The sequence below is a fragment of the Neomonachus schauinslandi genome, chromosome 12, assembly GCF_002201575.2.
Source record: "Neomonachus schauinslandi chromosome 12, ASM220157v2, whole genome shotgun sequence".
NCBI classification, from domain to species: domain Eukaryota; kingdom Metazoa; phylum Chordata; class Mammalia; order Carnivora; family Phocidae; genus Neomonachus; species Neomonachus schauinslandi.
In genome coordinates this window covers 55,656,045-55,668,172 of record NC_058414.1, presented here as the reverse complement: position 1 = coordinate 55,668,172, position 12,128 = coordinate 55,656,045, and the positions used below count along the sequence as shown (strand labels likewise).

General features: G+C 43.2%; 1 protein-coding gene across 4 annotated transcripts in view; it reads left to right on the top strand.

The window, feature by feature from the left end:
* The first annotated feature begins 549 nt into the window (after nt 1-549).
* Nucleotides 550-12,128, top strand: part of OSBPL3 (oxysterol binding protein like 3) — an 85,430-nt gene continuing 73,851 nt past the window's right edge. For all 4 annotated transcript variants that reach the window (XM_021689659.1, XM_021689658.1, XM_021689657.1 and 1 more), the window contains exon 1: nt 550-742. In XM_021689659.1, the coding sequence (XP_021545334.1) occupies nt 647-742 (96 nt within the window). In that variant the 5' untranslated portion in view covers nt 550-646. The remainder of the gene's footprint in view (nt 743-12,128) is intronic.

Here is a 12,128-nt window from a genome sequence, read left to right as displayed (position 1 = left end):
AGTTCTTTGGGGTATGTACCTAGGAGTGGAATTGCTGGATCAGATGATAATTCTGCTTAGCTTTTTAAAAAACTACCAAACTCTTTCTAACTATGCTGTACCATTTAATATTCCTACCAGCAATGCCTGAGGGTTCCAGTTTCTTCCAATACTTGTTATTTTCCATTTTTAAAAAAAATTATACTTATCATTTAGCAGGTATGAAGTGGTATCTCATTGTGGTTCGGGATGGTTTTTTATAGTACTGATTTGTATGTGTCTGGACTCAAATTTTCTTACTACTGTTCTTAATTCTGGCAAAACTACATGAAAAACCACCTATACATAATTTCCAAGAAAAGATGGGTGTAAAGCATCTTTTCCTTCACAGCTCCTGATATAACTATGCATCATGGCTCTGTAATCTGTACTGTAGACAAACCACTTGCAGACAGTCAGGGGCTAATTACAGATGGTGTCTGAGGCCTCTGACCTTCTCTGTAATCCTTTTCTTTTGCTTTTAGAGATTTCCTCTGGGTCATCCAAAATGCCTTTAAACGTATTGGATAAGAACTGAGCCACCTGCCCGTGTGCGACTTCCGTACTCTCAGCTCCACTGTCTTCTGATGGCATTTTGACTGCATCGAGACCAAGTGACCCACTGCTCATGATGAGTGACGAGAAGAACCTTGGGGTGTCCCAAAAACTGGTCTCACCTTCAAGGAGCATAAGTAGCTGCTCCTCCAAGCAAGGAAGTCGACAGGTAAACTTTAACCAATGCAAATTTTAAGATGCAAATTTATACTAGGAAATTGGCAGATTAAGATGTGTGCATTTACTTGGGACCTCCTGCTTCTCAGTGGAAGAGCGTTGGCTTTCAGCCATATCTTAATTGTATGAGAAGAGTAAACTTTAGGTGCTTTTCATAATGCAGCTTGAGTGCTTACCCGATGGGAAGGAACTGTATTTGTATTTGGCTCTTTGCATTATTTTATCTGATTCTTGCAACTGTCTTCCAACACAGATAGGACTATCCCTATTTTCTCCATGAGGAAGCTGAGTCAGACCAACTGAGTTCTTTGCCCAAGGATACACTGCTAGTAAGTGGCAGAACAAGAAGTCAAAACTCAGTCCAACTCCAGAGCCCACACTTTCCTTTGTACCCTACTAACCAAAACAAAGGAACAGTCACTGTCCCAATAAGTTTAATATCCTCCTGCCCTCTTCTTCCTTCCCCTTCCCAAGCCTTTTATGACCGCTTCCGCCACAGATTGCCATGTGGGTGACTTTGAGTCTCCCCTGCTTTCTTTCTCCACTGGATAAGGGAATCAAAGCCACAGAGAAGTGGGCAAAAGGAATTCAGTAGGAAGAAGAAAGAAGTGAAGCAAAGACCTGGATAATTAACTCCTATCTAAGCACCAGCCGTAATGATATGTTGTTTTTTGTTTCTCTTTCTAATACATCTCCGTTGGCAGAATTTGCTGGCTTTAGGTCAGTGGTGGTAAATGCATGTTAATTAATCATTCTAATTCTCTCACCTTCAGTGACGTAGAGAGTGGGCTGTCAGGAAGCTGTGGGTTCCCGACCACAGTGGTCCCTGAGCCTTTTCAGCATCTGCCGGCTTTGCTGGCATTGCCTTTCCCCCACCAGAAGCGCTCGCCCAAGAATTGGCCCCGAGTCCTTGGTTCCAAATTTGGAAGCAACAGTCCGGCAACCTCCCACCTCAGGCACGTCTGCATATTTCTGACGCATTGTCATGCGTCTCTCCATGTGAACATCGCCTGGGACAGGGAGCTTGTTCCTTCACAAGGCCGCTTCGTGTCATTAGAATCTACGAGTCTAGACAGATCAGATTTTGCCCCAGCCTGGACATTTGGGGCGCCCTCCAAGATCTCCTGTGAGGGGTTAGGAAGAAAAAAATTTTTAGCACTGTAATCACTTCTGTCTGGGATTTAAAAAAATGACTAAAACTAGTCCTTGGCTAATGCATCGTGGTCCCTTTGGAGTCCTGGCTTCAGAAAGTTGACTGTACACTCACCCTCCTTGTCAGCTTTCCACGGGGGTGTTTCTCTCCCTAAGCCGAGATTCTGGTTGGCATTAGAGCCTGAATGTGTGAGCTTTCCCTCACCCTTTGTACCTAGTAGCATCTCTTGCTATGTACTTCTTGGATAAAGAGAAGGAACATGATTCATTTAAACTGCTGGTGCTTATAACACCATAGGAATTGGAGCAGTGCTATGACATTCTACAACTGAATACTACAGACACTCTTTTGGTGTGTTATTTGAATTGATTGATTTGGTTTTCACAGAGCTTCTTTTGAGCTTGTCATGAAGAGTGAAAGGAATGTGTGTGATGCCTCCATTTTCTTCTCACTTAGAATGGTTGGCCATTCAGCTATTCATTCATCAAATGGTCATCTTTTATATTTAGGATCTCCCACTTTAAGGGACATGTAATGTAGCTTTGTAAACATAAACACTTCTGTGGCAGAGCAGGTGGAGAATTTAATAACTTTATTCCAATCCTAGACTGAATCTAGTTATAAAGGCCATGTTTAATTTCAGGGACCATTTTCTTATTCTGCCCACTTTCCCATCCTTCTGTCAAAGAGAGGTGTTCTGTTGCAGGAGTGGCTTAGGTTTTCCATCCATATAGTCCACCTTGGCAAGCTGTGTCCATTCTGCCATCACAAGCTGTCCCAAGATTGTCTTTCATTCTCTAAAGGTGCTGGGGAGGTACAGGAACCTTGGAAGTTCAACCTTCATGGCTCCAAGGGAACAGAGCCGTACCCCGTGGTCTTGTAGATGCTAAAGAGTGACGCTGTGTTTCCAGTCACTTCACTGGAAAGTACAAGTTCAACACTTAAAACTTCAAGATTTATGGAATAATACATTTAATGTGAGGAATGTTGAACTCTAACTGATAAAGATAATCTGTTCAACAACCTACTCGTTTTTTTTTGTTTTTTTGTTTTTTAAAGATTTTATTTATTTATTCATGAGAGACAGAGGCAGAGGGAGAAGCAGGCTCCCCGCGGAGCAGGGAGCCCAATGCGGGACTCGATCCCGGGACTCCAGGATCATGACCTGAGCCGAAGGCAGTCGCTTAACCAACTGAGCCACCCAGGCGCCCAACCTACTCGTTTTTTTTTTTTTTTTTTTTTTTTTAAGATTTTATTTATTTATTTGAGAGAGAGAATGAGAGGGGGGAGGGTCAGAGAGAGAGGCAGGCTCCCTGCTCAGGGAGGGTCAGAGAGAGAGGCAGACTCCCTGCTGAGCAGGGAGCCCGACGTGGGACTCGATCCCGGGACTCCAGGATCATGACCTGAGCCGAAGGCAGTCACTTAACCAACTGAGCCACCCAGGCGCCCAACCTACTCGTTTTTAAAGCTCCAGTTTAAAGTCACTATTAGGCTGTTTTCTTCATTTCATGGTGGGGGCGGGGGGTGGATAGGCCTGATGTTGACTGTATTGGACCCTCTTTAATGCTGATTTTTCTTCTGTGCTTTGGAATTTTGCTTTAGAGTATCATCTTGAGTTTGTTTCCCCATGTTCTTTCCTTGCACTCACCCTGCCCCATTTAGGGATTTGCTATTACCTGCTTCTTACCTCCGAGGACCCCAACCCAGAGTCAGGGGTTATATTTGCTCTTGGGGGCTTCTGTTCCATGTCAGTGATAGAACATCCAAGATCCACCACCAGGTCAGCACACATGGCCCAAGTCTGGTTGTGAGGCTGTGTCTGCCTTCTGCCACCTCCCTGGATAAGGCAAGTTTTAAAGCCCCCTTTCATTGTGTGGAGCTCCCCCTCAGCATTTGCTTATTTCCAGCAGTGAGGCTAGCTCAGGTCTCATCCTTTTCCTGTGGACATTTTTAGCCCCAATAGCCCACAGAAGTAGGACTCCTGGACACTTCTGTGTACAGTTTCTTTTGCATTTCTATTTTGTGTTTGATCCATGGAGATATTTAATTTTTTTTTTTTAAATCACGCAGACACACATGCAAAAGCCCCTACATCTTTGTAACTTTGTATTTTTGCTGTTTTGGAGCTGGGGCGGTTTTAAGAGAGGGGCACTGAATGCACAAACTTTTAATATAGTTTTGGCTGAAAGACCTGGTCATCTTAAGTCATTTTACTTAAATTCTCCTCCAGCATCACTAAGTGACATTGAGAGTCTGTGTACTCCAGCCACACTAGCTTTCTTTCAGTTCTTTGCAATGAACTTGCCCTTGTCCTTGTTTCTTGAACTGAATTTGAACTTGTCCTTCCTATCCCAGAGCCTCCCCTCATGAAATCACAAGGAGCTATGCATTTATGTAGAGGTATTCCCTATCTATAGTCTTGTTAGAAGAGCTTGCTTCCTTGAAGGACAGAATGATCAAGAATTGTGATCTGTATCTTTGTTTTTACTTCTGACCTAAGACAGAGTTTACAATTTAGGACCACAAATACCCAAGAAGGGTTCTGTCATCTTTTAGCTTAAATACTAGGGCTTTTGAAATTTAAATATAGCATGCCTCATTTTGTCAGTATGGAAACAACTTGCAAATATAATCTTATCAAGGTAATTTTGAGAGGAATGTATGCATTAGTGATTAGAACTTGAACTCTCCAGCCTTGGTTCCACCCATTCATTGGTTCTCTGACCTTAAACTCTTAACCTTAAGCCTCTATTTTCTCATCAGTAAAATTGAAATAATAATAGTTCTTTTCACATAGGATTATTGTGAGGATGAAAACTGAAGCATCTAATCCAGGGTCAGACTCATAATAGGTCCTGAGTTAATATTAACATTCATTTTTGTTATTATAGTTAACATTAATTTGAACTTCATTCTTATTTATGGAAAATATAAATGCTCATAGAGAATAGTTCTGCTTTTTGCCCCTAGAAAATTCTACAGGCATTATACATGTATCTACTCCTGTATCTACCCAGTACTCGTTAGTATTGTACAAAGGCCCACAAAGTATACAATGCATATATGAATATATACTTTTTTTTTTAAAGATTTTATTTATTTATTTGACAGAGAGGTAGAGAGCACAAATAGAAGGAGTGGCAGGCAGAGGGAGTGGGAGAAGCAGGCTCTCTGCTGAGCAGGGAGCCCGATGCGGGGCTTAATCCCAGGACCCTGAGATCATGACCTGAGCCAAAGGCAGACGCTTAACTGACTGAGCCACCCAGGCGCCCCTGAATATATACTTTTAAAATAAAAAGTGCCTTCCTTTATACACATTAACAAAATGCTTTTATTTATTTATTTATTTATTTATTTATTTTTTTGAGAGAGAGAGAGAGCATGCATGGGTCGTGACAGAGGAGAGAGAGAGAGAGAGGATCTTAAGCAGGCTTCATGCCCAGTGCAGAGCCGAGCACATGGGCTTGATCTCACGACCTTGAGATCCTGATGTGAGCCAAAATCAAGAGTAGGACGCTTAACTGACTGAGCCACCCAGGCGCCCCCAAAATGCTTTTAGAGAAGAATGTAGTAGAATATTTAATATTCGGGCTGTATTTGGTACCTTCAATACCTGGCATAATCCATACCTAAAACAGGTGAAACGAGTTGATGAATCCTTACCCTTTTCTGTTCTGCCAGGCCTTGTCCTCTCAAGGGTATACATTTTTTTTTCTCTTCCCATGCCAGCACCTATCTATTGGTAGTAGCTGCTTAGAGCCTTGTGTTGAGAAGGATTCTGCAGCTGAGTCTGACTGTTGTGAGAAAGAGTGCCCTGTTTGCCACTGTAGCTCATGGGCATAGGCAGGATGCATGGCAGCAAGGGTTGTCCCGCAGTGATACTGGAGGGTTGAAATCAAGCCATCTCTGCTATCGTCTTTATATTATGTTACTGAGGAACTTTAGGCAAGTGAGGTTTGCCTCAGTTCTTGATCCATGAAATGGAGACAAAGCTCACCTCCTGCTTCCTTTCCAGGGCTGTTTTGAGAGAAAGTTGAATGTTTTTACTGGCTAAAAGATGTTGAATCTATTTGGAGAAAGATCCTCTGTAAATTTAAGAAACTCTTAACAATTACAGATGAGCTTCCTTTGAACTCAGGCCAGTTCCAGAGCCAGAACTGAAAATGGTCTTGTTTCAAGAACCCTGACAGTCGGCGGATGAAATGGATCTCTTTGAAGAAGAGCAGAGCATCCTTCAGATATAGGGCCTTTATCTGTAGGGTAGGAACCTGTTCTCCCTGAGGAAATCCCCAGTTAAAGGAACCAGCCAGGAGCAGCAGGCTGTCGGTCCCTTCTGACTGTCTTACTCGTACCCTAATTTTTGTAGTGCGCTAGGTCCATCTTTGCTTTAGTGTTCTTCCCCATCTCAGGCATTGGTTCAGCTACCCCTTCAGCTGGAATGATCCATATGAAATTGTTCTGCCCTTTTGAATTTTGTGATTTTTCTGGAAAAGAATCTTCATTTATCACTGTAGTATTTTAAAAGTAACTTTTATAAAAATAATACATGCTCACTGCAAATCATTTCCAAGGTACATGCAAATCTATGTTGAATTGCAACACTTTAATTCATTTACTTTTAATGAATGAAGCTGATAAGTCAAATAGATTGAAGCCTGGGAATGACCATTGGTTGTGGAGGTCATTGCTGGCATTGTCTAGTGGGAGAGGTAGATGTGAAAGGCTGGTTAGAGCTCATTCTCAGAGAGAAGAGGAGCAGAGAAAGAGGGCACCCCAATTCTACCAGGCCCCAGACAGGTTTTGAGATAGGCCTTCACATGTTCCATTTGGGAACCTTGAGCTTGACTGATTCCGTGCTGAACACTGCCCTTTTCTCTGCTCATGTGGATAACCTCTTTTGATTAATATAGTTCTCAGAGTCCTGGGTTTCTATTTACATATTTTTTTTAGTCCTCACAGCACCTAGCACAGGGCTTTGCACATGGCAGATGCAAATTAGTGGACTAAATTTACTGAATGCCATCAGGGTCGCTTAGAATGTATGGCCAGGTGGACATGGGGAATGGCAGTAACATGCCCACAAATTCCTGAGCTCCCTCATTCCAGTGATGTATTGTGAGGATCTTCAAAAATCAACAAAGGCCTCTCCATTGAGTTTCATCTGGCAAATGATGAAATTCCTAACTGCTTTCTATACCTGTGGTCTCTGAACAAACCCTCTGTCGAAAAGTATGGAACAGACGTAAAGGTGTCTTGCTGCAACTGACCTGTATTCACACAGGCTCTGCTTTTTGCTAGCTGGGTGACCTTGCCACATTACATAAAACCTCTGAGTCTCAGTTCTTCGGCTGTGAAACTGGGATTATTGTGCTTACTTTGGAGAACTAAGTGAAATAATAAATATGAAGTACCTAGGCTAGCACATGGTAGACATTAGGTAAGTGTATTAATGAATGAATAAGCATGCAGTTGCTAGGTTGAAAGATGACTATTCACAAAGCTCTGTGGATATATTAAGTAGGTTAAGGGATAACTAAGTGGGAGAGAGAATTGCTATTTCCGAACTTGTAAAATATGAGTAATTTCCTCTCGCCTTCTTCCCACTGCCCCCTTACATTTCTTTCCTAGAACTTTCAAAGTAACACATTTTGGAAGCCAGACTGAGCTAGATAAAGATGAGTAAGTTTTGTCTTTAGTGAAACAGTCCTGTATGCTCAAGTTTTAATTCTTTAGCCAATATCTATTAAGAAGCTATCATTAAAAGAACCCTGGACAGGGATATGTGAAGCTACCAAGGACAGGACAGCTGAACAGACCACTACAATTAAGAAATTGACTCTGTTGGGGAGACTGCTTTGTAAAGAGAGCACGCTTCCTTTCTTTCCTAATATGTTGTTAGTATTTGCTATATAATAAGTTAGAAATCAGAAAGTGAATCCTTTTAAAATAATTGGCAAGTGTTTCACTCTTGAGTGTAGGGGATTTGAAATGGAGAGAAGCCATTGCTGGGTAAGTCTCCATACAATTATGCAATTTGCTCTTGTCACTCTCCTGCCCCTGGGCTAATCTGAGATGGTGTTTGAGCTCTCCCAGGGTCACCTGATGAGGGTTTATTTATGCAGTCTATTAGATTATGCTGTTCTTTAGGGAGCCCAGGCTGTCTGGGCTTGGTGCCAGGATCCGTAAGACATGAGGCTGAATGGGAGAGACCGTGCCAAGGAGTGAAACGTGAATTAAAGCTATAATGCTCAGGTGTTTATTGAACATGCTTAGTCCTACTTATTTCTTTTAAATAATCATATTTTTAGAGACTCTGAGATTTAACATCTGCCTTTTTTAAGTATAAGCTGTATAAATACCACAAGGAAGACCAACCAGTCAAGGAGGAGATACTTGAGAATGTAGTGATTCTATCAGTTATTCTGTGATGGTCACAAAAGATGACAGGTGAGAAGCATGAACTCCCTTGGTAGTTGGATGGCCTGAGTTTAAACCTTGGACTGTTTATAAACAGATTGACCTTGCACAAGTTACTTAACTCTTCTTTGCCTTGGTTTCTTATGAGGCTGTGCAAATTAGAAGAAAGGCTGCATGCAGTAGGTGCTGTGTAAGTGTTGGATACATAAACCATTCACCTTCCATAAGCAGGAGTCCCAAGAGCCCTCACGCAGTACCACCTGGTGACCGCTTCCCCACTACCTCCTTTCGGCTACCAGCTGGGTGGCACGGTGCAGTCACATGGCTGGGCCTCTTCTGTCTGGGCTGGTCTGAAAGGAAGCGTTAGCGAGGGACACTAGAAATTAACAAGTATCCGTTAGCATTTTTACAGCTCATAGTATCCTTTCATGCTATCCCCTGGAGTCTCAAAACAACCCAGCGAGGTCTGTATTATTTTCTACACTTTAGAAAGAAAATATGGCTCAGAGATATTAACTGACTTGTTCTGAGTCACACAGCTTGTAAGTGGTAGGAGACCAGGCAACCATCTATTTGGAGAACACTGGATTTCGTTAGGTACTAGAAAGCTGCTTTAGAAGTTCATTCAAGTCCTATGTGCCTTATGTACAAATGATTGTTATTGAAACAAACCTCCTTCAGCTAACACCTCTGTGCATGCAGGGCCAAGAATAATGCAGAAGCAGTCTTAGGATCCCTTAGGTCTCTCTGGAGCTGCTGTTTTGTTTTGTTTTTGTTTTTTGTTTTCTGGTGGGCCCAACAGAGAAAAATAATTAATTATAATAGTTTCTGTGTTAGTTTTCCAGATTCTCACTTTCTGGGACTTTTATTTATTCTTATTGCCTACCTTTTATTTATTCTTATTGCATACCTAAGCAAGTCACACTGGACCCGATATACTGAAAGTAGGAAGGGCAAAGATACAAGGCTCAATTCTCAACGTATTCCCGCTGTAAGTCTTAGAAAGAAAAAATAAACAAACGTTTGATAGAAGAGGTGAAGACTTCAGCTAAAGTGACCTATTTGAGTTGTTGGGGCTTTTTTGTTACTCTCCATGTCCGCAAATGATAAACTGTCAGCTATATTCCGCACTGTAAGGAGCAGGAGAAATCGGATAACACTTCTGGAAGTTGCTAAACTGTTCGTGCTGTTGTGCATGCAATTGCAGGATGACAAGCACAACAACTATATTCTGGTGGGTTTTAGAAATACTACCTTGGGGGGCGCCTGGGTGGCTCCGTTGGTTAAGCATCTGCCTTCGGCTCAGGTCATGATCCCAGGGTCCTGGGATCGAGTCCTGCATCGGGCTCCCTGCTCAGCGGTGAGCCTGCTTCTTCCTCTCCCTCTGCCACTCCCCCCTGCTTGTGCTCTCTCTGCCTCTCTAATAAATAAATAGTACCTTAAAAAAAAACATACTACTTTGATAGAGACTACACAGGGTGCCTTAAGAAATTCAATTTATTTATCTACGGTTGGCATCGGCCATAGCGCAGGATACACAAAAGCAGAACAGTGACCCCAAAGCTTTTGTTGAGAGCAGTTACTGGAATTTTCTCTAGAAGCTATCCATGCAAATACGAGCTGAACTGACTCAACAGTTCTTTCCTAAGGAGGGGACAGTCTGAATCTACCTCAGTGATATGATGATATTAAAATGCTGAAGGCCTAGAAATGACAGTATAAGAAGTAGGACAGTGGCAAAACAGAAGCCTTCTCTAGAATAATCTGACATCCTTCCTAAGTCCTCTACGTGCCGGCCCTACCATCAAGAGCAGTTGTGTCTCCCTTCGCATCTGTACACAAGCCCGCATCACAGCTAAATTCACCTTCTCTCTGTCCCACGCCAGAGCAGGCACATCCCTGGCACATCTCTGGCTTGGTGGTTCCTTTCGCCGAGTTAGTGGGCTGACGGTGTCCCCACCTCCCAAATGATACGTCCACAGCCTAATCCTTGAACTTGTGAATGTTACCTTATTTGGAAAGAGGACCTTTGCAGATGTAATTAATTTAAGGATCTTTTTTTTTTTTTAAAGATTTTTTTTTATTCATTTATTTGACAGAGAGAGAGAGAACAAGTAGGCAGAGAGGCAGGCAGAGGGAGAGGGAGAAGCAGGCTTCCCGCTGAGCAGGGAGCCCGATGCGGGGCTCGATCCCAGGACCCCGGGATCATGACCTGAGCCGAAGGCAGCGGCTTAACCGACTGAGCCACCCAGGCGCTCCTAATTTAAGGATCTTGAGATGAGGAGATCATCCTGGGTTATCCAGGTTGGCCCTAAGTTCAGGGATCAATGTCCTCGTAAGAAGCACACAGAGGAGACTGTAGACATGGATGTGAAGACAGAGGCAGAGATTGGAGTGATGTGGCTACAAGCCAACGATGCTGGTAGCCACCAGAAACTGGAAGAGGCAAGTAATGCTCTCGCGGACTGAATGTTTATGTCCCCCCACCCCCACCCCATTCATATGCTGAAGCCCTAACCCTCCTGATGGTATTTAGAGGCAGGCCTTCAGGAGGTAATTAGGTTTAGATGAGGTCATGAGGGGTGGTGCCTTCATGGTGGGATTAGTACCCTTCTATGAAGAGGAAAGACACCAGCGCTCACTCTTACACACGGGAGAAGGGCCATGGGAGTGCATGGCAAGTAGGCAGCCGTCTACAGGCCAGGAAGCAGGTTCTTACCAGGAACCAAATCTAGCAGCGCCTTGATCTCAGACTTCCCAGCCTCTACCAAGTCTGTGGTATTTTGTTATAGCGACCTTAGCTGATCCAAACACTTTCTCCCTTAGAGCGTCCAGAGCGAGTGTGGTTCTGCTGACACCTTGATTTTGGACTTGGGGCTCCAGAACTGTGAAAGAATAAAGTGCTTTTGTGTTAAGCCACCTAGCTGTCAAGGCAGCTTCAGAAACCCTCCTTCTCACCCTGTGTCTATATTCCTTTGAGTCCCAGCTCAAGCCCTCTTCCTGAGGTGGGTCTAGCTCGTGTGGTTGTGCTCGAGAACTCCGGTAGCATGTTTCTTTCAGCATTTCCAAGTCTTCAGCCTCGTGGTATGTCTTGATTTTTAATATATGCTAACTTCTTGGAAGCCAGACCTTGGTTTTCCATCTTTCCATCTCTGGCATCTAGTGCTAAGCTTCAGACCTTTGAGTAGAGACTGCCTTATTAAATAGAAGGTCAGCTATGAACCAAAGTCTAACTTACTTAGCACCTAAATCATTCCTTCTTTGATTCAGAAGGCTCTCCAGGATCTTATCCTGTCACTAGGTTCTCATTATGAGAACCAGTTATTCTCACACAGACTGAGGAAGAAATCGCAGATGATTTGGATCAGAGGCCGGAAGAGTCTATTCGGGTACCTACTCCTGTGATTCTAAATTATATGCGCATTAGTTAGCCGGAATGTGTCTCTGCTTTGATTGCAAATTTCAATTAGCTCTGAAAAAAAACCAACAAAACAAAAAACAGTTTTGAGCACATTTGTCAGAGAGAACACTGTTATCAGCTTGCGCCATCCAGCAACGAAGTGGGTTTTCTTCAGGAGTTGTGTGCCCCGTAATTGGAGTGCAAAAGTATGATGTCTGAATGCAGAGAGTCTGCGATTCTCTCCAGGCTAGACACTAAAGGGCAGAGCTCTATGATGCCAAAGACAGTATGATTTTTTTTTTTTAAGATTTTATTTATTTATTTGTCAGAGAGAGAGAGAGAGCACAAGCAGGGGGAGCGGCACGCAGAGGGAGAAGCAGGCTCCTGGCTGAGCAAGGAGCCTGACTT